We start from the raw sequence: 26106 nt of genomic DNA, 5'->3' as shown, positions 1-26106 counted from the left end.
AATCATTATTGTCCTTGTTTTTTCAGTTTGTATTGAACTTGCCAAGTTGGCCAATGCGTCGGCATGGCTGTTATCATCTCGGCTAACTTGAAGAAGTCGAAAATTGCGAAACAATGCTGCCAGCCTGATGACTTCCTTTGCGTATGCCGACATTCTCTCATCTCGGGTTGCAAACTCTCCTGTTGTCTGATTTACTATAAGTTGTGAATCACAAAAAATTATTATTTCATTTGCTTCTGCTGCCACTGCCAGCTTTAGTCCTGCAATCAATGCTTCATATTCTGCCTCATTGTTCGAGGCCTTGAATCCTAATCGAATGGACTGTTCCAATATCTCCCCATCTGGAGATATTAACACTACTCCTGCCCCTGCTCCTTGCCGGTTTGAGCTCCCATCGACAAACAGGCGAAAGGAGTCGCCGATGTAAATACTGCAGGGCCTGAGTTTTTCCTTTCTTTGTTCTTTTGCCTTTGGCGGGGCTTCTTCTTCTTTGTTTGGACATCGTTCATCTTGGCTCAATGGAGCCCGATGTTCGATGGATTCTGGCATGAATTCAGCCACGAAGTCGGCCAAAACTTGGCCCTTAATTGTTGTTCTTGGCCTGAACTCCAGGTCATATTGGCCTAAGGCTACTGCCCATCTTGTTATTCTTCCAGTTAAATCTCCTTGTTGTAACAAGGACTTCAGTGGGTGCTCTGTTAGCACTAAAATCTTGTGCGCTTGAAAGTAATGGTTCAGTTTCTTTGAAGCCATCACTAAGGCCAGCATTAATTTCTCTAGTGGTAGGTACCTCGTTTCTGCATCGGCCAAGGTTTTGCTTACATAATAAACAGTCTTTTGCTCCCTTTTTTCCTCTCGGATTCGTACAGCACTGACTGCGTGTTCTGAAACTGCCAAATACAAAAACAGCTCTTCCCAGGTTCAGGTGTTGAGAGGACTGGAGCTGTGGTCAAGTATCTCTTCAGGTCGTCCAAAGCGGCTTCGCATTCTTCTATCCACAGGAAGTCTGAGGCTTTCTTTACCAAGTTGAAGAAAGGTCTGCACTTATCTGAGCTTCTGCTGATGAATCGGTTTAGGGCTGCGGCCCTTCCAGTAAGCATTTGAACCTGTTTTGCCGACGTTGGGCTTTTCAGCTCTAGGATGGCCTTGATTTGATCCGGACTGGCCTCGATACCCTTTCTTGTTACCAAGTACCCCAAGAACTTACCTGATCCAACTCCAAACGAGCACTTCGATGCGTTGAGTCGGAGCCGGTATGTTTTGAGTATATCAAAGACCTCTTTTAGGTCAGCGAGATGTCCCTTAGGTTCCTTGGTCTTCACGACCATGTCATCGATGTAGACCTCTACTGTTTGGCCAATCAGGTGTTTGAACATCTTGGTTACCAACCTTTGGTAAGTTGCACCTGCGTTTTTCAATCCAAAATATATTATCTTGTAACAGTACCGGCCTTTTAGGGTGATGAACGCGGTCTTCTCTTCGTCTGGAGGGTACATGGCTATCCGGTGGTACCCCCTGTAGGCATTTAGAAAACTCATTCTTCCATGCCCTAAAGTAGCATCTACTAGCTGGTCAATCTTTGGCAGAGGAAAGCTGTCTTTGGGACAGGCTTTGTTGAGGCTGGTGAAGTCTACGTAGACCCTCTATTTACCATTCTTCTTCTTCACCACTACTGTGTTGGATAGCCATGTCGGGCAGTGAACTTCTCGGATGGCCATGGCCTCCAGAAGTCTATCTACTTCTTCCTCTACTGCTTCGACGTGCATTAACGTCGGTCTTCTAGCTCGTTGAATTACAGGTTTTGCCGACCTGTCGACATTCACTTTGTGGCAAGTGACCTCGGGGTCAATGCCAGGCATTTCATAAGGTGTCTAGGCGAACACCTCTATGTTTGCTTTCAGAAAATTTTCCAGTTCTCTTTCTTCTTCTTCGGCTAAGCCCGAGCCGACAAGAAAGAAGCGTTCTTCATCATCCTCCTGGACGAGGACTTTCTTCAGTGCTTCTTCACTCTTCTCGGCTGGCTCCTTGCCGACATCATCTAGGACCTTCATGTCCTCGTCTTCAATCTCTGCCTTCTCCGGTTCTTGAATGTTGCAAGTGGATTTCATTGCTGCCATGGAGCAATTCTTTGCCTGCAATTGATCTCCTCTGACTTCTTCAATCTCATGTTCTGTTGGGAACCGTAGTAGTTGATGCAACGTTGAAGGAACTGCCCTCATTGCATGCAACCATGGTCTTTCCAAGATGATGTTGTATGGCGAGGGCGTGTCAATCACCATGAATTCTGTCTAGATCTTCTTAGTGCCGGCCTGTACTTCCAAGCTTGCTGTGCCCAGAGGCCATGTCGGCGTTCCATTGAAGCCGACCATCGGGCCATTGGATTGCTCCAAGTCATCAGGATGGAGGCCCAACTCCTTGTAACATCTAATATATTTGATGTCGCATGAGCTGCCATGATCAATCAAGATGCGTTTTACTTGGCACTCTCCAACCTGGAGGGATACTACCAAGGCATCATTATGCGGATGCTAGACCATCTCTAGGTCGACTTCAGTAAAGGCTATCGCCGGTTCCTGGCATTCTTCAGGCCGAGGTCTTTTATGTCCGACCTGGTTCACATGCTGTAGGTGTTTTACTTTCTGGGTCTCCCCACGTATGTCGTTTTCGTTCACCTTTGAGTGAATTACGTTAACCACTCGTGGTCCCTCTGCTTGTGGTTGCTGTGCTGGGAGAGGCGGAGCTGCTGGTGCTTGAGGCAATCTTGCCTGTTCTTCCCTTGTCCTGGCCTCATCGACAAGGTCCCTCAGAAGGCCTTGTCTTACCAAATCTTCTAAGTGTGCTTTTAGGGCTCTGCAACCCTGTGTTTGGTGCCCTTCTTCATTGTGGTAAGCACAACGCCTACCGATGTTTCTTCCCATAAATTCCCCTGGTGCCCTTGCCGGTGTCCTGAAATAGGGTTGGTTTCGTATTTGGTCCAGGACTTTGTGGATCGGGATTCGGAACACAGTCGTCACTGCCTGTTTAGCCCTTAATTTCGTTTCTTGTTTGGTCGATCCATTGTTACCTCGGCCTCGCTTCGGCAAGTCGTTTCTTTTCTCTTGATTTGTCTCTTTGTTTCCTAACGTATCCTCCCCGGCTCTGGCGTACTTCTTGATTCTGGCCATGAGTTCTTCCTTGCTTTTTGGCAATGTCTTTGTCAAAGACTTCTGTAGTGGGCAGTTATCTTTCAGGCCGTTCTTGAAAGACATGACCGCCACCTCTTGGTTGCATTCGGGTATTCGATTGAACACTTCGTAGTACCTTTTTGTGTAGGCCCTAAGGCCTTTGTCCTTGGTGATTTTTAAAGCCATTAGTGCGTCGACCCTTAAGGGCTGCAGTTTTTTCGTCACGAACCTGGCCACAAACATCTCGGCCAGGCCTTCCCTAGTCTTTACGCTTCCCTTCGGTAGTTTATGGAACCAATCTGATGCAATCTCCCCAAAGGATGAGGGGAATACTTTGCAGAGCAACGGCTCGTTCCCACTATATAATGCCATCGAATTCAGGTATAGTCCAACGTGAAAGTTGGGATCTGACTTACCATCATATATTTGGAACCTCGGCATGCTGAATCTCTTCGGTGCTTCAAATTTGTCCAGTTCCACCGAGAATGGCGTCCTCAGCTTAAAGGGGGAAGTTACCTCGGCTTCAGCATTCTGTTGCTTCCTCTTGAGGTAATCTCTCAAGTCTTCTTTACTCCTCCCTGGAGCCCGGCTATCTTTGGACTTCAATCTTTTCGGCACACTACTTTCAACCTCGTGGTGGGCCCGTTTTGATCTTTCTCCATGGGTTGTGTCAAAGCAGAGCTCCTGCCTTTGAACATGCCGATGTTCTTTGGGCTCTAGGTCCTTCGCGTGACACGTCCTTCGGGACTCCTCTCGTCTCGGCTCCTCTCGTCCGACTTCCCTGGAAGGCAGGTGAGAGTACCTTCCGCTCCTAGTGTGCTGAGGGGCTTCGGGGATTGTTTTCCTTCCTCCCTTCTGGGTATTAGTTGCTGGCATCGGCGTGTCCTGCAGCGGGTACGGTACTGCATGACATTGGTTTGCATCATGAAGTTGACGACCGACTGCGGGTCTGCCAACTTGTTTGTCAATTCTTTTACTTCTTCATCCCTCCGTAGGCACCTATCCCTCCATACCTGGAGGTTATTTTCGTTATAGTACCTGCTCTGGTCTGTTTTTTTGAAGTGTCGCTCTCCTGGCCGACGTCTTTCTCTCCATGGCCCTAGTCACGAGTTTCTACATTGTACTCGTCTCCTGTGACTTCAAGGTCAATCGGCCTCCCACTCCTAGCAGGAGCGTCGTCTCCAACCTATTCTTTCTGTACGTTACTGGCCATCTATTCTAACTTCTTTCCCACAGACGGCACCAAATTGTGTGGACGATTTTCTGACCACACTGCCCATTTAGTAATCAGCTAGAGAGCACTGGTAGAATAGATGGCTTCAGCTAACCTGTAACAGAAAGAGAAGGCTCCGGCGGTGGCTCTTCCACCCGGGGGCACTCCGACGATCAAGTCAGTATATCTCTCAAAGATAATCAAGTGCTAAAATCACTGCCCAAAGCATAAATTGCGTACCTTAGACCTACGGGGGTGCCTCTCTTTTATAGTTGACTCAATCCCAGTTTCACTAGAAGCCTGATTTCTATGAACTCCAATTCAATACTTACTTTGGATTCCTCAAAAGATAAAAATAAACTCCCTAAGAGATTTAGATAAACTCCCTAAGAGATTTATCCTCATCCTGACTAAGTCTCATCTTTACTCTAGGGCTCCGTTTGTTTTGGGTTATAGCAAGGGGATTAGGATTACTAGTACCTTGGGATTAGTATATGGCCCCGTTTGTTTTGGGCTATAGGGATGGTATTGGGATTAGTAATACCAAGGTATTACTAAAGCCCCTGTTTGTTTGCAGAGAAAGCCATGGGACTATTAGTCCCTTGGTATTGCTAATACCCTTGGAAGGGGGATTGGTAAAGAGGAGGTAGAGATGGTATTAGAAAATAGTGAGGGGATTAGAAATTTTTTTATTTTTTATATATTGGGAATTTTTTTTTAAATATAATGTTTAATTTTTTATATTTTTTTATTTGTTTTATTATTTTATATAAAAATAATTTAACAATTCCTCATTATTAATTCCCTCACTATCAATCCCCTCACTATTAATCCCCTCACTATCAATCCCCTCACTAACAATCCCCTCACTATCAATCCCCTCCATTCTATCTCCCAAAACAAACGGGGCCGGGGTGTTTGTTTTAAGAGATAGCCTTGGGACTATTAATACCTTGGGACTAACTAATACCTTGGTATTACTAATACCTTGTTTGTTTTGAGAGACAGGGAGGGTATTACTAATACCTTGGTATTACTAATACCCTTGGGGAGGGGATTCATAGTGAGGAGGTAGAGATGGTATTAGAAAAATAGTGAGGGGATTAGAAATTTTTTTATTTTTTTTATTTTTTATATATTGGAAATTTTTTTTAAAATATAATTTTTAATTTTTTATATTTTTTTATTTGTTTTATTATTTTATATAAAAATAATTTAACAATTCCTCACTACTAATCCCCTCACTATCAATCCCCTCACTACTAATCCCCTCACTATCAATCCCCTCACTAACAATCCCCTCATTATCAATCCCCTCACTATCAATCCCCTCCATTCTATCTCTGAAAACAAACGACCCTCACTAACAATCCCCTCACTATTAATCCCCTCACTATCAATCCCCTCCATTCCATCTCTGGAAACAAACGGGGCCTAGGACTCTTGTCCTTTATCTCTTATCCGCTTATCTCGGATTCCGATATCTTCATAGATAACCTCGGCTTGACCGAGATAACCTCGGCGTTAAGATCCTGACACGTGGAACCTCGACTGACACGTCGGCGTCACCTTGCCACGTGTCGGTACTCAAAAAATATATCCTCACAAAAAGTAGTGTGACTTAAAATAAATTATAAATTAAAATCTAACTTTTAGCTAATTTTCCAAGTCACCTCTATCTTGCGCCTCTTTCCACAAAATTTGTGTATTAATTCAAACTTGACAACGATAGTGTATTAATTCAAACTTGACAACGATAGTTGATTAAAATCAAGACAAATGATGAAAATCTCCACCATACAGTCCCATTATTCTTGCTACTCCCTCTATCCCAAAATATTAGTCCCTTATTTTATTTTTTATTGTTTCAAAATATTAGTTCCTCTTCAAAAATCAAGTACAAAAATAATATAAATTTCCTATTTTGCCCTTCTTTTAAATTAATAAACAATATAAAAAGTACAATTATGATATTGATATTCCTAAAAAATGTACTATCAAAAGGATAATTTTGGAAAATCAATTTTTTTCAAATATAATAATTATACTATTAAAAAAATTGAATTCATCAAAAGGGACCATTATTTTAGAACGGAAGGAATATCATTAATATAACGTACTATGCTGAAAATGAAACCTCATATAAAGATTAATGCCTCATACACCCACTGGGGGTCGACCCCCAGTGAGGTGGCACAACTAGCTAATGTGTAGCTCATTGCATAGACTTGTTCGGGGAGAAATGTTTTTAAGTAAAAAAAATAAAAAAAATCATCATTATTAGTGTTAATTTATTCTCTTTATTTTTAATTTTTTTGAGTAAATTATAAATTCATCTCTGAAATTTGATTAAAATATGAATCTTCTTCTATGATTTGGAAATTACATTTCATCCCTTGAAGTTTCTAACTTTATAACAAATTGCCAATTTTATTAATAAATTATTAAATCAATTAACAGTTTTTAATTATATTAGAAATATGTTTCAATTAATAATTCAAGTAATTTTATTATTGTATATGAGAACAGGAATGAATTTTATTTTTTTAATTAATTTTGTTAAATAAAAAATTCTTACAATAGGTATTTATAATTTTTCAAATCACAGAGAGCAATTTATACTTTAAACAAATCTCAAGGGATATATTTATAATTTATTCTTTTTTACCAAAAAAAAAATATTACTAAAAGAGTCAATTTTTAAACAACAACTTAGGCCTCGTTTGGGAACAGGCTAATTTAGTAACTTTTTGACTATTTGGCTAAAAAGGTAGGTAAAAAAAACTTGTATGTTTGGGATGACTTTTTGGCTAATTACGAAAAGATGTGCAAAAAGTAGAGAGAAAAGAGAATCTTTGACTTTTTGGTATGGGTTGTTGGCTTTTTGGCTAATTTAGTAACTTTTTGGCTAATTGGCTAAAATAGCCTCTTGCCAAACGAGGCCTTAGTATTATACAAATAAAATTTTTATGAAAAATGGCATTTCTTATTTTTTTCCATCTCATTTCTTAATAAAACAAAGAAAGCATTAACTTCGCTAATAATGTTGGGGGAAAAAAATTAGCTGTCATTTGACAAAAACTTTTTTAGTTGGGTTTTTAGAGTTGAGACTTTTTTAACTTGGAACTAAAAAGTTCGTTTATATAAACTTTTTTGGCTTTTTGTTGATTTTTGTAAAAGAAAAAGTAAAACGATAATGGTTTAAATATGACATTTTATCTTATTGACTTTTTAATTTATTTTATTTTTTGTTTGTTTGTTTGTTTGTTTGTTTGTTTTTTTTTTTTTTTTTTTACGAATTTAGCCAAAACTTTCATGCCAAACGACACCTGACTCATCATTATGGATAGAATTTCTGCATGAAAACTATGTTAGTGAACCATTTTCCTTCCCTTGTGCATAGACTGGTAGAGCAAGCAATGGGTCAAGCACATTGTCTACGCAATTGCCGTGCTGCAAACGTTTCAGAGGTCTTTTCAAGTGGCATTGTTTCAACGAACTTTTTAATGGTTGAAATTTTAAGAGGATAATAATTGACCTTAAAGGAAGACCCAAAAAAAACTATTTTTTAGATTATATAAAGCATTGTAAAAATGCTTGATTCATTAGCCAAAAAAAAAACAAAACAAAATAGTAATGGCGATGTGGCTTTGTGTTGTCTACACTACCTTTGTGTGGTGGTGCTTTTTCATCAGCAACACCCCTGCCAATTGCTTGGTAAATGAAACAGATAGATTAGCCTTGATTGCTTTCAAGGCTTCAATAGATCAAGACCCATTTGGGGTCTTGAGATCCTGGAATGATTCAGTGCACCATTGTGATTGGAAAGGAATTTTGTGTAGTGGCCGACATCGCGATAGAGTCGTTGAGTTGAACCTAATGTCCCAGGGCCTAATAGGATCACTCTCACCTCATATTGGAAACATGTCCTTCCTAAAAGAAATTATTCTTCCAAACAATAGCTTCCATGGCCCAATCCCACAAGAAATTTCTCGATTGTTTCGACTTCGAAACATAGCACTCAGCAACAATTCATTTCAAGGTGAAATACCCATAAACATTTCGCGATGCTCAAATCTTGAAGTCCTTAACCTGATTAACAACAGGCTGACAGGTAACATCCCGACCGAGTTAGGATCTTTGTCAAAGCTTAGAGGTTTAGGCTTAGGTGGTAACAAGCTTTCAGGAACCTTCCCTCCTTCCCTTGGCAATCTTTCATCTCTTTCCAAACTTTCTTTATATGACTGTGGTTTGCATGGAGAGATTCCCAAGGAAATTGCCCAGCTTCAGGTCTTGACATTCATCCAATTATCAGATAACTATCTATCTGGCGAGATTCCTGCAGGCATTTACAACATCTCGACTCTCTCTGTGTTTGTAGTATTGTATAATCAACTTCATGGAAGTATTCCTAATGATATAGGCTTAACCCTTCCCAATCTCAAGTATCTTGGTCTTCTAAGCAATCGGTTTACAGGACGACTTCCTATTTCATTGTCAAATGCTTCTAAACTTGAGCAAGTAGTTTTCAGTGTTAATGATTTTGTGGGTCCAATACCAAGAGATCTTGGAAGACTTTTAAATCTTCGACAACTGATCGTTGATGTGAATAGGTTGCAAGATGACCTCGGTTTTATTTCATCATTAACAAATTGCACGAGTTTACAAACTCTTGTCCTTGGCAGCAATCTTCTCAGAGGTCCAATACCCGAGTCCATAGCAAATCTCTCATCCACGATTAGCGCAATTGGAATTGAGGACAATCAAATACATGGAAGCATACCTTCAGGTATTGGGAACCTTCTCAACCTTAATGCCCTTGTTCTGGCAGTGAATTATCTCAGTGGCCCTATTCCTACCACAATAGGGAAACTTTATAATTTGCAACTACTTCATTTATACCAAAACAATTTCACACAACTACCATCTTCACTAGGAAACTTAACTTTGTTGAACTATCTCTACTTGGGCCACAACAATATCTATGGAAGCATACCTCCGACTCTCAGCAATTGTAGTAGCCTGCTGGAATTAAATATTACTCATAATAATCTCCATGGTTCAATACCTCCTGAAATTTTGAGTCTCTCCTCCATTTCAATCGCCTTCAGTTTATCTTACAATGCATTGACCGGTTCCCTTCCATCAGAAGTTGGGTCTTTGAAAAATCTTGAAGTGTTGGATATATCTAATAATAGATTGTCAGGTTCTCTTCCAAGCTCTTTGGGCAATTGCTTGAGCTTAGAACAACTTCATTTGGAAGTTAATTCATTTGAAGGTAAGATACCTCAGAGTTTGAGAGAGCTAAGGGGTTTACAAGAGTTGGACCTTTCACACAACAATTTATCGGGGTTGATCCCTAGTTTTCTAGGCGATCTTAAATTAGAAAAGTTGAATTTGTCTTTTAACAGATTGCATGGGGAAGTTCCAATGGGGGGAGTTTTTCAAAATGGAAGTGCTATTTCTGTGGTTGGAAATATTGATCTATGTGGAGGTAGTCCAGACCTCAACCTTCCTCTTTGCCCCTCATCAAAATCCAACAAGAATAAGCTCTCTCACAAAATGAAAGCCATACTCGCAGTCGTGGCTACACTTGTGTTATGTTTAATTTTGTTTGTCTGGTTCTTCATATTCCTTCATTGGCGACGTGTTTCAAGAAAGAAGGCCAATTCCGCGTCATCACTGGAGGACCAAATGTTAAGGGTTTCTTATGCAGAGCTTCTCAAAGCCACCGATGGATTCTCAGAGGACAATCTAATTGGTGTTGGGAGCTATAGTTCTGTTTACAAAGGAATTCTTAATCAAGTTCAGACGATAGTGGCAGTGAAAGTGATCAATCTCCAGCTCAAAGGAGCCTCCAAGAGCTTCATGTCAGAATGCAAAGCACTAAGAACCATACGACATAGAAATCTCTTGAAAATTTTTAGCGTTTGTTCCAGTATAGATTTCCAAGGTAATGAATTTAAGGCTTTGGTATATGAGTTTATGGCCAATGGAAGCTTAGAGAAATGGCTACATCATGATGTAGTCGAAAATGAAGGACATGAAGAAGAACCCAAAAATTTGAAGTTGATTCAAAGGCTGAACATTGCCATAGATGTTGCTTCTGCAGTTGAGTATCTTCATTGCCATTGTGAGTCAACAATTATTCATGGTGATTTGAAGCCGAGTAATGTTCTTTTGGATGACGAGATGACTGCTTGTGTTGGAGACTTCGGGTTGACAAAAATTCTCTCCACTGTTTCAAGTGAGGTGGCGCAACATGAGAGCAATTCAATTGCAGTAAGGGGAACCATTGGCTATGTTGCTCCAGGTATGGGTTCTTTATAATCACACAACCACAAAAGCACTGGTAATAAACATCAGCCTTCTTACATATGTTTACTATAAGATGTCCATTTGTTTTGATATCCCTCTGTTATAACAAATGCTTTAATACACATTCCAATCAATGTTTTGTTATTGTAATGTGTTTCTGTTAGTTACCATCAGAAGACACAGTTTATATTTCTCACACACGCATTCACAAACCTTAAAACTTACAATAAAAATGAAAAATTGAAAAATTTTATTGATATCTGTGAAAAAGCCAACATAATGAATGCCCTCAGCAATATTCTTTCTTCTAAAAACAGTTGGGTTATATTTTAAAAATTATTTTAGTATTACAACTTTGTGAATTAATTAGACTCTCACTTTGCAAACTATTGGGTACTTACATTTGAATCAATTTGCAGAATACGCCATGGGCAACAGGGCTTCCACACTAGCCGATGTGTATAGCTATGGGATTCTCCTTATGGTTATGTTTACCGGTAAATATCCAACTGATAATGTATTTCACGATGGTCTAAGTCTTCATAGCTTCGTTGGGAGTGCTTTACCTGACAAAGTGATGGAGATTGTGGATCCTCGTATTCTTTTGGAACATGTGCCAGGAAGTTGGCTCAAGGACATCTTGGTTTCTGTCTTGAAAATTGGAGTTGCATGTTCAATGGAATCACCAAGAGATCGAATGCAGATTCAAGATGTAGTCAGCCAATTATGCAAAATAAAAAATGTGTGTGAAAGTTAAGGGTAGAGACAAGGCTAAGGAAAATGTTACCAAACATGAAGGTCAAAGGTGTGTCTCCTAACAACTCTCTTTGATACATGTGTTCATGAGAAAACACATATTTTACCATTTCAGAAAAAACTAAGTTCGATTTCTCATAATTTTCGTTTGGGTTTCAATTCTGTTTGTGTAGGAAAGACGAGAAAATCAAATCATGCTTATGAATGCTTTATTTTCTCCGAGGATGCTTGGGACTATTATCTATGTTGTGATCCTTACATTGTCTTTCTTCAGCTGTGCGTTCAATAAATAACTTCAACTTTACTATTTGGATTTGTAAAATTTGTTCCTGTGGGGTCTTTTAGAATAACTGTGTATGAATTTTCTTTCCTTATATATCTTCTTTTGGATTTTTCTGGTATAATATTTGCACTTGTCATCATTTCAACTGTGAGATATGTGAGATATCTGAATGAATGTTGTATTCACTATAAATTGGTTACAAGAGTGATGCTCATTTATAGAGGAAGCACCGAAAAGAGAAGACAAAAGCTATGTGTAATAATGAAAGTGTGTGAGTGGTGTTTGGCCTTTACAACTAAAAGAAAAGAATCCTATGCTTTCTATGCTCTGTCCTATAATATATTATACTACATACATTATACATTACATGCACATTATACATTAACAACCCCCCTCAAACTCAAGGAGGAAAAACATCAACCAACTGGAGTTTGGAGACAAGTTCAACGAAGCGGCCAGGAGAATGAGCTTTGGTGAAGATATCAGCAAGTTGATCAACAGAAGAGATCGGATGGAGATGGACAGTACCACGAGTAACGTGCTGACGAATAAAATGACAGTCAATCTCAATGTACTTGGTGCGATCATGAAAAACATCATTGTGAGCAATTTGAAGAGCACTGTGATTGTCACAAAAGAGGTCAGTAGCACCAGAGGGGGTAACACCCAGGTCAGCAAGAAGCCAACGAAGCCAGAGATGCTCCTGAGTAGTATCAGCAAGAGCACGGTATTCGGCCTCGGTACTAGAACGAGCAGTAAGAGATTGTTTCTTGCTGCGCCAAGAAATAAGAGAATCACCCAGAAAAAAGCAGAACCCAGTAGTAGAGCAGCGGTCAGTAGGATCTCCAGCCCAATCAGCATCGAAAAAAGCACGAAGCTGGAGAGAGAAGCGGGTTGAATAATGAAGACCATGAAACATGGTGCCTTTGAGATACCGAAGGATACGAATTAAGGCATCATAATGAGGGGTACGAGGAGCCGACATAAACTGGCTGACAATATGAACGGCATAGGCAATATCAGGACGAGTAACAGTGAGATAGACAAGACTGCCAACCAGCTGACGATATAGGGTAGCATCAGAGAGAAGAGTGCCATCAAGAGGTGTAAAACGACTCTGAGGCTCGAGAGGAGTGGAGGCAGTCTTGCAATCCGTAAGACCAGCACGTGTGAGAAGATCAGAGGTATACTTAGCCTGAGAGAGAAAAGAACCCGTAGAATCATGAAAGATTTCAAGACCTAAGAAATAGCTGAGAGGAGCAAGGTCTTTCATCTCGAAATGATGGCTAAGAAACTGTTTAAGGTGAAGAATACCATCAATATCATCACCGGTGATAATCATGTCATCTACATAAAGCAAAAGCAAGGTGGTCCCTTAAGCTGTTTTCCGGATAAAAAGAGCAGTATCATAAGAGCTGGAGGTGAAACCACATTCATGAATAGTAGAGCTGAACTTGGTAAACCAAGCGCATGGAGCTTGTTTGAGACCGTATAAAGCATGCTGAAGTTTGCAGACTTTAAGAGGTGGATAAGTAGACCCAGGGGGAGGTTGCATGTAGACCTCCTCGAGAAGAACACCATTAAGAAAAGCATTGGTCACGTCCAGTTGATAAAGATCCCATTGTCGGAAGGTAGCAACAGCAATCAAGCTGCGAACAGAGGTGAGACAAGCAATAGGAGCAAAGGTCTCTTCATAGTCAATACCATATTCTTGGTTAAAGCCTTTGGCAACAAGGCGGGCTTTGTAGCGCTCAATAGATCCATCAGAACAAGCCTTGATTTTGTATACCCATTTGCAGCCAATGGTAGACTTGCCAGGAGGAAGATCAATAATGTCCCAAGTATGAGTTTTATCTAAAGCCTACAATTTAGTAGTCATAGCTTGCTGCCAAAGAGGATTAGAGCGAGCCTCACGATAGGAGGTCGGTTCATAAGTAGAAAAAGCAGTAGAACCAGCAATAAAGTCACGAAGACGAGTAGAACGTTGGGTTACCCGACGCGGTCGAACAGAAGGAGGAGGAGCCAGAGGAAGAGACTCAGCAGGAGGGGAGGAGCCCGAGGGAGCAAGAGCAGGACCATCAGAGGGAGCAAGGGCATGGGACAGACTAGGAGGCAAGGCGACCTTGAGAGAGGCTGGCAGGGGCTGTGGAGTAAGCGGATCAAAAAACTCGAGAGAGGCTGGCAAGGGTGGTGGAGTAAGCTCATCAGAAAACAGATCGGTGAAAGGATCAGTAAAAAACAGAGAGGGTGAGGGAACGGACAAGCGGAAGAGAGAGAGAGAGGAAAACATTTTGTGTTCCTAAAAGACCACATGATGAGAGATACGAAGTCATTGGGAGAGAGGATCCCAACAACGATACCCTTTATGTTCAATACCATAGCCCAAGAAGCAACAAAGGTGGGAACGAGGTTCAAGTTTGGTACGTTCATGAGGTTGGAGAAGAACAAAACAGGCAAAGCCAAAGACCCTAAAGTTGGTGTAAGGGGGACAGGTGCCATGCAGACGCTCATAAGGAGTGTGATTATGAATGACAGGTGTAGGGATACAATTGATAGTGTAAGCAGCAGTGAGAGCTGCCTCTCCCCAAAAATGTTCCGGACAAGAGGAAGACAGAAGAAGAACATGAGTAGTGTCGAGAATATGCTGATGTTTCCGTTTAGCACGCCCATTTTGTTGAGACGTACCGGGACAGGAACAATGAGGTTGAGTACCATGACTCTGAAGGAAGGAAAAAAAGTCAAAATATTTATATTCCATGGCATTGTTGGAGCGAAAAAGCTTAATAGTTTTAGAAAATTATGTGTTAACCATTGCAGCAAAATTGTAATAAAGTTGTTTGAGCTCAGAGTGAGTTTTCATAAGAAACAACCATGTAAAACAGGAAAAATCATCTATAAAAACAACAAAATAGCGGGCGTCGCCCATAGTGGGAGTAGGAGAGGGTCCCCAAATATCAGAATGGATGAGATCAAATGGTGCAAGAGAAACAGAGTCACTTTTATTAAACGACAAAACAAGTTGTTTAGCAAGTTGACAGGACACATAATCTAAAGCATCAGAACTTACAGGACCTAAATGACCACTAGAAATTAAAGTTTTTAAACGACCAACAGAAAGATGGCCTAAACGATAGTGCTAAAGCTGAAAAGGAGATAAAGGAGGAGCAGTGGTAGCAGTGGTAGCAGCTGTGATATGAGAAGAATCCGGAACATGAAGATGGATAAGTTCGTAGAGGCGTCCATGCTTACGGCCTATCCCAAGAGTTTGCCCCGTCCGAGGGTCCTGCACCAAACAACCAGTATGGGAAAAGGTAACAGTTAGACCATGCTCACATAATTGACTAATGGAGATAAGATTTAAAGTGAGAGCATGCATAAGATATACATGGGATAAAGATAAGTGAGAGGTGGAAACAGAACCAACATGACTTACAGACAGAAGAGACCCATCAGCAGTATGGATAGAAGGAACATGAGGAGTAGAAAAGAGAGGAGTAAAAATAGTAGAGTCAAAGGTCATGTGATTACAACAAGCGGAGTCAAAGTACCAGGAAGTGTTACCTTCGGTGACAGACAAAGCAGTAGAGGGAGGAGTACCGGAGTTCTGCCAAAAATGTTGAAACATGGCTTCGACATCTGTTTGAGAGAAGACTAGAGTGGAAGGATCTATAGGGACAGAGGAAGGTAAATCCTTTGAGGCAGCAGCAGCAGTGCGTTGAGCAGGGATTGGTTTAAACGAAGTCCCAGAACGGTGTGAGGTGCTGCGGGAAAAATGCCCGGGGGAAGGACCATTGCGAGAGACACGGGCGGGATTGCGGAAGCAATCTTGCTGGAGATGACTAGGACCAGTCTTGTTGCAAAACCGACAAAGGCGAACAGGACGATTAACCAGAAGATGAGTCGACGGAAGACTGCGATTTTGACAGTAGTTGCAGAAAGTTGACTTCTGTGGTAAATGTGGGAAAGGAGAACTCCGAATCTGGGAAGTAGCAAGAACAGAGTCCACAGGGTGCGGATGAAGAGTACCAAACCGGGTTTTCTCTGACAGGAGTTCAGAAATTGCTTGCTCAAGAGTGGGTAAAGGAGTGCGATGAAGGAGAGATGTGCGTACTGGCTCAAAACGGGAAGTAAGAGCCATGAGAAACTGAACCAAGCGATGTCGGTCACGGTAAGTAGTAAACAAGGCAGTATCCTTAGTACAATCCCATGGAGGTTCAGAAAGAACGAGCTAATCCCAAACATAATACATTTAGGAGAGGAAATCATTAATGGTCTGAGTTGTTTCTTGGCGCATACGGTGAAGATGACTCAGAAGCTAATATTGGTGAGCAAGGCCAGTAGTTTGATAGCGTTCCTGTAAAAAATCCCAGATGGCCTTGGCTGGAGAGGAAGCAGAGTCAAGTTGGAACCGACCAAACTGAAGGTTGATAGCTGTAATAGAAGTATTGCGAAACCAAGTAATGATCTGATAGTTTTTACTATCCCAATCCTCCAGACAGTCGACATATTTGGCAGCGGATTCCGTGGTTGCTTGGATGGGTTTGCACACATCCCCAATGATGATGCGCCAAAGTTTCTTTCCTTTGAGGAACCCAGACATAGCTTGTGCCCATAAGACATAGTTAGTCCCGTCAAGAACAACAGAAATAGGGTGGTTAGAGGAGTCAAGGCGATCCATGAGGGAAAAATAGTACTATCGAGGTAGAATCTGAAAAATTCGAGGTTACCAGTGAATTCAGAGGGTCGAAATCAGTGGGAAAGGAGTGAACTGACCAAAAAATATGACCAGAAAGGCACTAAATTGGCTTGTCAAAGTAAGTGGGCTGGTCTGGTCAACAATTCTGGTCAAACAGGATGATGTCACTGGCTACAGGGATGATGTCACAGGCGCGGCGCATGTTAGCAGAGAAGTGCGCGGCGTACAATAGCAGAGGAGAACAAGCGGCGCACGAAAGCAGCTAGGCTGACGTCGGCTGACATCAGAAACACGCGGCTCACGTTAGCAGATGAGGTCGTGGCGCACAATAGCACGGGACAAGTGTATGAGGCGCGTAGAGCGCGTCTGAGAACGAGGAAGCGCGTGGCCTGAAGTTCTGGCGGCGCGTGGAGGCGCGTGGAACGTCAGCTGTTGATGAATTTGGTGGCGTTGGATTCGTTGTGAGGAGACGAAGGTACTGGTGTGGTCCAATATGTAAGTTAGATAAGGTCGAGATATGCAACAATCTGTCAAAATGTGATGCAGACGAGATACACAGCAATCTGCTAAGCAAAAAAATGTAGTGCAGCGGAAGAAGAGACTAGGCAAAACACCTGTGCTCTGATACCATGTGAGATATGTGAGATATCTGAATGAATGTTGTATTCACTATAAATTGGTTACAAGAGTGATGCTCATTTATAGAGGAAGCACCGAAAGGAGAAGACAAAAGCTATGTGTAATAATGAAAGTGTGTGAGTGGTGTTTGGCCTTTACAACCGAAAGAAAAGAATCATATGCTTTCTATACTCTATCCTATAATATATTATACTATATACATTATACATTACATGCACATTATACATTAACATCATCAGTATAGATCTTGTTTATTTTGTGGTTCTTGAAATTCAAATACACTATAGATCAAGCTTCTCTGCTTGTCTGGTTTTCATATAGTTGTGCTTTCTTTTATGACTTCCATTTGATCTTTGAAAACTAGACACCTCACATCACCCTTGTCATATATTATTCCTCTGAACAGCCATAAGGTCAACCAGATGCTTGCTATGTAAATGTGCATGGTGTGCAATAAAATAATATTTTTGAAGATATTTTTCTGATTGGGGCAGATCATATATATATTCATTTAAAATTTTGACTAGAACGTTAATTATTTATTTTGGAAAAATCCCCCTAATGTGGAATTAATGATATGCAACTTGCGATGATGCAATGGATGTACATATTCCTATATATATTCATCTAAAATTTTGACTAGAACGTTAATTATTTATTTTGGAAAAATCCCCCTAATGTGGAATTAATGATATGCAACTTGAGATGATGTATTTTAAGTCATATGAAAATATGATAATTTTATAATACAGATCTCCTAAAAGAAATGTCTGGTGCCCCCATTGTGACACGTCAAATATTTAATTAATTTTAAAATTATGTTAATATCAACTAATCATGGTTAAATAATAATAATAATAAAATTAAAAATTAAAAATTAAAAAAAAAAAGAGAAAAGAATATTTTGTATTTACTAAAATGTAATTTACTTTACAATTAGGGGTATTGTATTTTACCAAAAAAAAATAATAATGCAATTACTTTAGTATTTGAGCCCAAGTATAAATAAGCAACTAAACTAAAGTTACCCATTTGTGGGATAAGCCTCAATCTAGAAGGTTGATGGTGGCCACAAATTAGGTAGGTTACGTGTTACCCAAAACGTAATAATCAAGTATTATATCTTACAGAGTCGGTTTGGAATGTAGATTGGCTTTTTAATTTTTTTAACTATTTTAATTTGAGATTAAAAAGTCTCGTTTGTAATAAGTTTTTTTTTTATTTTTTTATTTTTTTGAAAAAAAAAAATAAAATGATAATGGTTTGAATGTGACATCTTATCCTATTTTATTAAAATAACCTATTTTATCCTATATAATTATTTTAGCCCAAATGTGTATCCCAAACAAAGCCTTAGCATAAAAAGGGAGAAGTGGTGCTATGAACACAACAAGAACAAAAAAGAATAGAAGAAAGAAACGTACAAACATAAAGAGAAAGGGAGTCAGCTCGCGGTGAAGGGGAGTATAATTAGGAGTCGTTAGGTGAGTTATATTATATTTTGAGTAATCATAAATTATTTTATCGTTTTATGAATTATTTTATATAAATTTTGTTAACATTTTAACTGTGTTATTTATTTTATGAACTCTATTTGCTTACAAATAAAAACCTATGATATAACTGTTTATTAAATGTGCTTTTAAACAATTATTTTACAAGACCACCACGGAGGTCCCATGGCTTCGAAACTTAAATAATCATTGGTTCTCTGAACTGTCAGCCTCTGACGGTCTTATGCCTTACAGGATTTAAATAATCCTTAACTCTCTGAACTATCATTTTAGTGAGGTCCCTTGTCTTGAGAAACTTAAATAACCACCGATGTAGTTCACTTTATAACCTTTTGACGGTCCCATGTCTTGTGGAGTAAAATAACTATTGATGCTCTGATTAAGCACTTTATAACCATCTATTTATCATGCATCCACTTACCGTCTGTTCTGTTCTCTTCTATTGTGTCCAACGTTGACTTTGGAGAATAATTTTGAACATATGAAGTATTGTGATTTATGATCAAGTTCATATTTTTACGACAACTTGATTGATTAAACAATTGAAAATAGTGTTTAAAATCTGGTAGACTTCAACCAGTTCACCTCCATCTTCTTGCCTTCAATGAAACAAACAATGGATATCACCAAAGAATCCACAGCTGAAAGTAAAGTGGATTATGACCGGACAAAAGAGCTGAAGGCTTTTGATGACTCAAAAACCGGTGTCAAAGGGCTAATTGATGCCGGGGTGGACAAAGTCCCTAAAATATTCATTCGACCACCGGATGAACTTGTTGAGGAGTTGAAAATTTGCCAGACCAGCTTACAAATTCCTATCATTGATCTGAGTGGTATTGAAAAAGAAGATAGGCACGTGGCGGTTGTCCAGGAAGTTCGAATTGCATCAGAGAAGTGGGGATTTTTTCAAGTGGTGAATCATGGAATCCCCTGCAGTGTGTTGGATGAAATGATTGATGGTATACGAATGTTTCACGAACAAAATCCTGAGGTAAAGAAATCATACTATACGCGTGATCAGATGAGAAGAGTGAGATTGGAAACCAATTATGATTTGTTTCAGTCAAGAGCTGCGAATTGGAGGGACACTTTGAGCATCTCCATGCTGGTTTCTGATCATCTTGACCCAGAAGAAGTTCCCACTGCTTGCAGGTATGCAATTTCATCTATATGCTCAGATCCTGATTAATCATATCATTGTTGATAAATTTGGAAAGACTTTAGCTATTTACTTATAGTTGAAACTGCTCTGTGATTTTACTGGGTAAGTTGGTTACTATTTGACCTTATAGTAAAGTTGTAATTCTTTGGCACTTTAAGCAACATATAGTCAATTGATCTACAAATATAAAATAAATGGACTAAAGTTGTGCTTCAGTTAATGCTAGGGATTATGAAAAACATATCATGAAATCCATCATGAAGATTTTTTATCCCTTGATTAGTGTGTGGTGTTTTATTGTATAGGTAATCCAAAGATAGAGAATTTTTCATGATCATCTTCATGATATTTTTTTCATGATCCCTAACATTACTTGGTGCATGGTTGCTGATTTAGAACGGGGTCTAGTTCCTGGTGTTTGAATCATCAAACAACCAGAGTCACTAGTTATGTGATCAATTACCTATGTAAAATTTCAAATCAAACCATCTATCTATATCCATGGAATATCAGTTCCACCTGTTCTGTCATTACGTATGTAAAAATTGAAAATCAGAACCATAATTTGAGAAGGCAACTAATACTATATTTGTTCTTTATAATTTTGAAGAGCTTCAGCAATTGAGTACATTAAGAATGTTACTAAGTTGGGAGATACTCTGTTTGAGTTATTATCAGAGGCTCTTGGCCTCAAACGTGACCACTTAACAGCCATCGAATGTGGTGGAGGTCGCAGTTTTTTGGGTCACTACTATCCAGCATGCCCAGAGCCAGAGCTAACTTTGGGAGCTAGCAAGCACTCTGATCCTGCATTCCTAACTGTAGTGCTACAAGACCAGCTTGGAGGCCTCCAAGTCATGCATCAAAATCAATGGGTTGATGTTCAACCAATTCATGGAGGTTTGGTTGTTAATATTGGTGATCTTCTCCAGGTTTGTTCCAAGTCATTATTTGTTATCTGTCACACGTAACAGAATTGCTATGTGTCTAAAAAAATACTCAAAAAAATAAATTTTATGGTGGTGTGGGCTATGTAAAGACATAGCTCCCCGTTATTAGGTGGGCATATAGCCAACATGGAGTTCCAAGAAGACATGATAATTACTCTGATCAAAGAGTGTTCTGAGTATTTTTTCTAGGTACGTAGCATTGCTACATTTTTAAACTTTCTAATGTTTTTTATTGTTTTGATTCAGATAATATCAAATGACAAGTTTAGAAGTGTGGATCATAGAGTGCTTGCCAACAATGTTGGACCAAGAATTTCTGTGGCATTCTTTTTTAGTGGTGCTTTTGCAACTCCAAAGCTGTATGGCCCAATCAAAGAATTGATAACAGAACAAAATCCTCCTCTGTATAGGAATTTTCTGGTAAGTGAATATATTGGCAAGTTTAAAGCTAAGGCACTTGACGAGTCTTTGCTCGACCATTTCAAGCTATGAAGCTATTAAGAACTATACATTCCACAAAACTATTACCATGTAATAAAGGAACAAAGTTTGTGGGTATCAGGGTCTTTCCAACTGTTTCCTTCAATTTGTAATTCCCAGAACTATTTATATCATTATCATTATCTTTTCTTTTTGGTACTTTACCAATGGAAGTGCTGCCAACAATGTCTTGCTTGAACCAAATTTGAGGACTGATTAAGGAAAAAACTGGAAGTACTTTTTTTTTTTTGGTCTTTGGAACTTTCATAACACCAAAAGTGCTGTAGCGGTGATATAAATCTAGTTACAAAAACTTGATGCAAGCCTTTACATACACTAAATTCATGCAAACAACCAAAAAAAAAAAACCATAACTATTGCAACCCAAATCTCAATTTCAGACAAAATGATACTCGCAAATAAGTAAGCAATTTTTTTAAAACTATTTTATTTCTTTCTCAATAATACTATATTCTGAATTATGTTAATTGTTATTCTGTTACATTGTATTAAATCAGTATATTTACAACTTAATAGAATGTTTTAATAAAAAAAAAAATTACAAATGTTGACTCAGAACCAATATTTTTGTTTCTTCCATTTATAGGCAGCTTCTAAAATCTTCATATTTGATGACTGGGACCCATACACACCTGAACCATCCTCAGTTTTTATCAGCCGTCTCTTCTTGACTTTCCATGGCTGCGTGGCAGCGACCAAATCAATATCACCTATCTCACCTAAACTTTTCTCTGTTCTTAACCACTCCTCCATTAGCATTGCCCTATCTTCTTTCAATTCTGATGCAGATATTCTAAAATAGTCAACTGCACTCTCAGAAACGTTTTGCGCACATTGAATGCATTGCATCTCATTCTTCAATAGATTCTCTCCATCAGTAAATGCCTCAAACATCGCGTAACCACACCTTCACGTGCTTCGTTCACTCCAGAAACTTCTCGAAAAGGTGTCTAGCTCTCTCACGGTCATTGTTTGATTCGAAATCAATGTGTGCTTCTCGAAAAGGTGTCTAGCTCTCTCACGGTCATTGTTTGATTCCAAATCAATGTATGCCTTCCAAACGTTCACTTATCCAATGAGAATTGAGCAATTGCAAGCTCTAAAATACATCTGGCCTGGTCAATTTCTTGCAAAGAAGTCTCCATGCCACCGTATACTTGTCGAAAATCTTCCTTCTAGGAGCCTTCTTGATGGCGTTGTGCACCAGATGGCACTACCAAGTATACACGGTGCACCATTCAATTGGACAATCTCAATGTTTCCCCCATGTTTAATTTTCTCCAATACTTCAACAACTTTGCTTTGATTGTATTGTATGGCACTGTCAATAATTCTTTTTCTCTCTATCAATTAAGGCTATGCTATTATAGTTTATTTGAAAATCAACAAAACCATGATGAGTTATATATGCTAGTAATAATATTCATCCCTAGAGCATGTTGTATGCATCTGCTTAAAAGATAACACAAGGATTCATGTAGCCAACCCCATTTGATGGGATTTAAGACTTAATTTGGTTTGGTTTAAGTGCTACAAAGACTTTTAAAATAGTATAATATAAATGGATTTTGCTAATGAGTAAAAAAAAAATACTGGCTAAAAAGTTTAAAATAAATATACATAAGCTTTGAAAACTATATAAAGATTGAAAATATAAATTTTATTAATAAGTACCTTTTATTAAGAAACTTAAAATAGTCACTGCAAGGAAAAGCAGTTTTAGCGACTAAAAATATAAATTTCATCGCTGAAAGTAGGACAATTGGTGTCTAAAATTGAATTAGTAGCCAAAAGTCTCACTTTTGGCAACTAAAATAGTTTAGTAGCCAAATGTATAGTTATTGGCGACTAAAAATCAGTTTAGTCGCCGATTATATGGGTTTTAGCGACTAAAACAATTTTAGTAGCCAAAAGTGAAGGTTTTTGACGATTAAAAAAATTTAGTAGCCAAAAGTATAGGTTTTGGCGACTAAAAAATAGTTTGGTCGCCGATTATAGGTGTTTTACTGACAAAAAAAATTTTGTAGCCAAAAGTAAACGTTTTTGGCTACTAAAAAAATGTAGTAGCTAAAAGTGGACAATTGGCGACTAAAATTCAGTTTAGTCGGCAAAAGTGGAGGTTTTGGTGACTAAAATTAAGTTTAGTCGCCGAAAGTGGTTATTTTTAGGCGGAAATTAATTTTTTTAGCGACTAAATTATTGGTAGTAGCCGAAACTAAGGTTTTTGGCGACTAAAAAAATTTAGTCGCCAAAAGTGGCTTCCTTTTTTTTTAATAAATAATTTATTTTTTACATAAATTATATTGAATAAAAATAATTATGTTCATATATATAATTTTATATTAATACAGGTCAATATACTATATAAATAATATATTTTGCATATATATTCATGTGGTGTTATTGTGGCATAGTGGAGAGAGTGTGTTGCTAAAGGTTTAGAATGTGGGAGGTTGGTGGTTCAAAATTTGGGAAGAGCAAAGGGTAATTTTTTTTTTTCTGAAATAAGCTTTTGGCGACTAAAATTAGTAGTCGCCAAAAGTTTCAGTATTGGCGACCAAAAAAATAGTCGGCAAATGTATAAATTAAAAAAAAATAATTCACTATTGACAACTAAAAATTTAGTCGCCAAATGTATAATTTAAAAAATATAAATGAGCTTTGGCGCCGAAAATTTTAGTCGCTACAGATTTGGTTTTTGGCGACTAAAAGTTTTTTAGTCGCCAATACCTTTCGCGACAGTTTTCCAACGACTAAACCGGCGACTAAAAAATTTAGTCGGGAAAACTTAAAACCCGACTTTTGGCGACTAAAAATTCACTTTTGATGACTAAAAATTTAGTCGCCAAATGTGTTTTTTCTCGTAGTGAGTTATATAATTTTTTATAAAATGTGTCTCGTACAAAATGTATAACTATTTTAAGCACTAAGGTATTTATTAATAAGATTCTTAAAGCATTGTTAATCAATATCCTTAGGCCATGTTTGATTATCCAATTTGTCCGATTAGGTTAGGTTAATCAATACCCTTAGGCTATGTTTGATTGTCTGATTTGTCAGATTAGATTGTGTTAGGTCCCTTTGTTGCCAAATCCGCGAACAAACTCTGCTTTATAGAGTTGTAATTTTTCCTTGTTTTTTGGTCTTTCCGCTCGAGCGGGAACAATTGCGCTCGAGCGGAATGTGCACTATCTCAGTAGTTGGGCGTGTTTGCAAAAATACTGGGAAGTGTGATTTCGCGCTCGAGCGTAGGTTCCAGCGCTCGAGTGAAAACTTGTTTATTTGCACGCGTGTTTTAGTGAATCTGCTCGAGCAAAGTGTTCTGCACTCGAGCGGAGTATGCGGCCCCTATTTTCTTTATATATGTGTTTAAGTCTTTTGTTAGGGTTAAGTCTCCCAGATCTGTTTTGGGAGCTCTAGGGTTTTGTTTTGGGGTTTGTTTGCTAGTTTTCCTTGATGTTCTAATTGAATATTAAACTCATGTTTTGATAAACATACATCAAGGAGTTTGTTTGTTCATATTCAAGAGTGTTCTTCTTCGGTGGAATCCGGAGATTCAAACGTGGAGTGTCAAAGGAGTTTGATACTGTGCGTGGTCATTGATTCGACAAAAGAAGTTGTGAATTCAACTTCAATCTAGTCAATTCTGAGACGAAGATTGCAGTGAAAGCTATATAGAAGATTTGAAGACAAATTAGAAGCGTTTGGATAATTTGTTCGTTATCTTTGTAATCTTTCTTTTTTCAGTAGTGGATTGATTAGTGGCATTTCGCCCGTGATTTTTTATCACAATTGAAGGTGCTTCAATTGTGGTTTTTCCATGTAAAAATCGTTTGTGTTGATTTATTATTTTCGAAAACAACAGTCTAAATCACTTTTGTACGTGCTTGATGATTTAGATTGTGAGTTTTAATTGATTAAGAATTGGAATAATTAAATCTTGATCTAATCACGAATCACTTAGGCTTTTCACTTGGTATCTGAGAGGGTCACTATTTGTTTTTATCAAAACTATAAGAGTGTGATTTTGTGTGATTGGTGATATGGATTCAATTCGTGAAGGTAACTCAACTCATAGACCTCCATTACTTGATGGTACAAACTATTCTTATTGGAAACCTCGTATGAGAGCGTTTTTAAAATCTATCGATGAGAAAGTTTGGCACTATGTGATCTATGGGTGGAGTGAACCTATTGTCACCATTGATGGTGTTGATATTTCCAAACCCCTTGATAAATGGGACACATTTGATTATCAAAACTCGAGTTGGAACAGTAAGTGTCACGACCCAAGCTCTGTGACAACGCCGCACACTCATTTAAGTGAGCATGCAAGGCTAAGAGTCCAACACATAACCAACAATGTAAAATACTCAAATTAAATCCTTAATTATCATAATGCTAAAATCCATAAAAATAGATAATTCTTATCATATGAAATTGTCCACCAAGTCTACTAATATAATCCACTAACAAAATAATAACCCAAGTACTTAAATCATAGTTCTACTCTCGGCACTCCCACAAGTAAAAACCCTGCGCAACTCTACTGAGAATCTGAAAAAAATAAATAAAATAAGGGTAAGCTAGACAGCCCAGTAAATAATCAACCATCACTGCTAGCTAGATCAAGTATACAAAAAAAATAAATAGTCGATAACCAATAAATTTAATTTTTGCTACAATTCAATAAATGAACAATTATTTGTAAGATGGTTTCATAGCTAAAAATAAACAATGTACAATACATTTTAATTGAAAAGCCAACAAGATAATTCAAAGTAAATTCATTGTTCAAATCGATGGTTCAATTTTCAGATGGTTCAATGATTTGATTCACAAAACCCAAGTCTTGGTGACTACGGTTAGTTAGCCCGTGACAAGGCCCAGAACCACACATAGGCCGGTGG

At 38.6% G+C, this 26106-nt stretch overlaps 2 protein-coding genes across 5 annotated transcripts; both read left to right on the top strand.

Annotated features, from left to right (window-relative positions):
• Positions 1-7975: 7975 nt before the first annotated feature.
• LOC114302930 (uncharacterized) lies at positions 7976-11873 on the top strand. Its single transcript, XM_028248040.2, has 3 exons — positions 7976-10690; positions 11115-11500; positions 11625-11873. Exons 1-2 carry the CDS (start codon positions 8014-8016, stop codon positions 11450-11452), a joined length of 3015 nt encoding a protein of 1004 aa, XP_028103841.2. The 5' UTR covers positions 7976-8013; the 3' UTR covers positions 11453-11500; positions 11625-11873.
• A 6542-nt stretch (positions 11874-18415) lies between these two features.
• Positions 18416-21343, top strand: LOC114302932 (1-aminocyclopropane-1-carboxylate oxidase homolog 1). Of its 4 annotated transcripts, none has more exons than XM_028248043.2 (4): positions 18416-18553; positions 19153-19735; positions 20356-20677; positions 20942-21343. In XM_028248043.2, exons 2-4 carry the CDS (start codon positions 19188-19190, stop codon positions 21185-21187), a joined length of 1116 nt encoding a protein of 371 aa, XP_028103844.2. In that variant the 5' UTR covers positions 18416-18553; positions 19153-19187; the 3' UTR covers positions 21188-21343. The 4 variants fall into 4 exon arrangements, with proteins under 4 accessions (XP_028103844.2, XP_082731652.1, XP_028103843.2 ...); XM_082875526.1 differs by having other exon boundaries at positions 18421-18553; positions 19164-19735; XM_028248042.2 differs by having other exon boundaries at positions 18428-18553; positions 19136-19735.
• The last annotated feature ends 4763 nt before the right edge of the window (positions 21344-26106 follow it).

The sequence above is a fragment of the Camellia sinensis genome, chromosome 6, assembly GCF_055761805.1.
Source record: "Camellia sinensis isolate YWXY chromosome 6, ASM5576180v1, whole genome shotgun sequence".
Lineage (NCBI taxonomy): Eukaryota > Viridiplantae > Streptophyta > Magnoliopsida > Ericales > Theaceae > Camellia > Camellia sinensis.
This window is presented reverse-complemented; position numbering and strand designations above follow the sequence as displayed.

Coding starts and splice junctions, on each gene's coding strand:
- LOC114302932 (XM_028248043.2), top strand. CDS start 19,188: ATGAAACAAACAATGGATATCACCAAAGAATCCACAGCTGAAAGTAAA. Junction 19,736..20,355: donor GAAGTTCCCACTGCTTGCAG/GTATGCAATTTC, acceptor ATAATTTTGAAG/AGCTTCAGCAATTGAGTACA. Junction 20,678..20,941: donor ATATTGGTGATCTTCTCCAG/GTTTGTTCCAAG, acceptor GTTTTGATTCAG/ATAATATCAAATGACAAGTT.
- LOC114302930 (XM_028248040.2), top strand. CDS start 8,014: ATGGCGATGTGGCTTTGTGTTGTCTACACTACCTTTGTGTGGTGGTGC. Junction 10,691..11,114: donor CATTGGCTATGTTGCTCCAG/GTATGGGTTCTT, acceptor ATCAATTTGCAG/AATACGCCATGGGCAACAGG.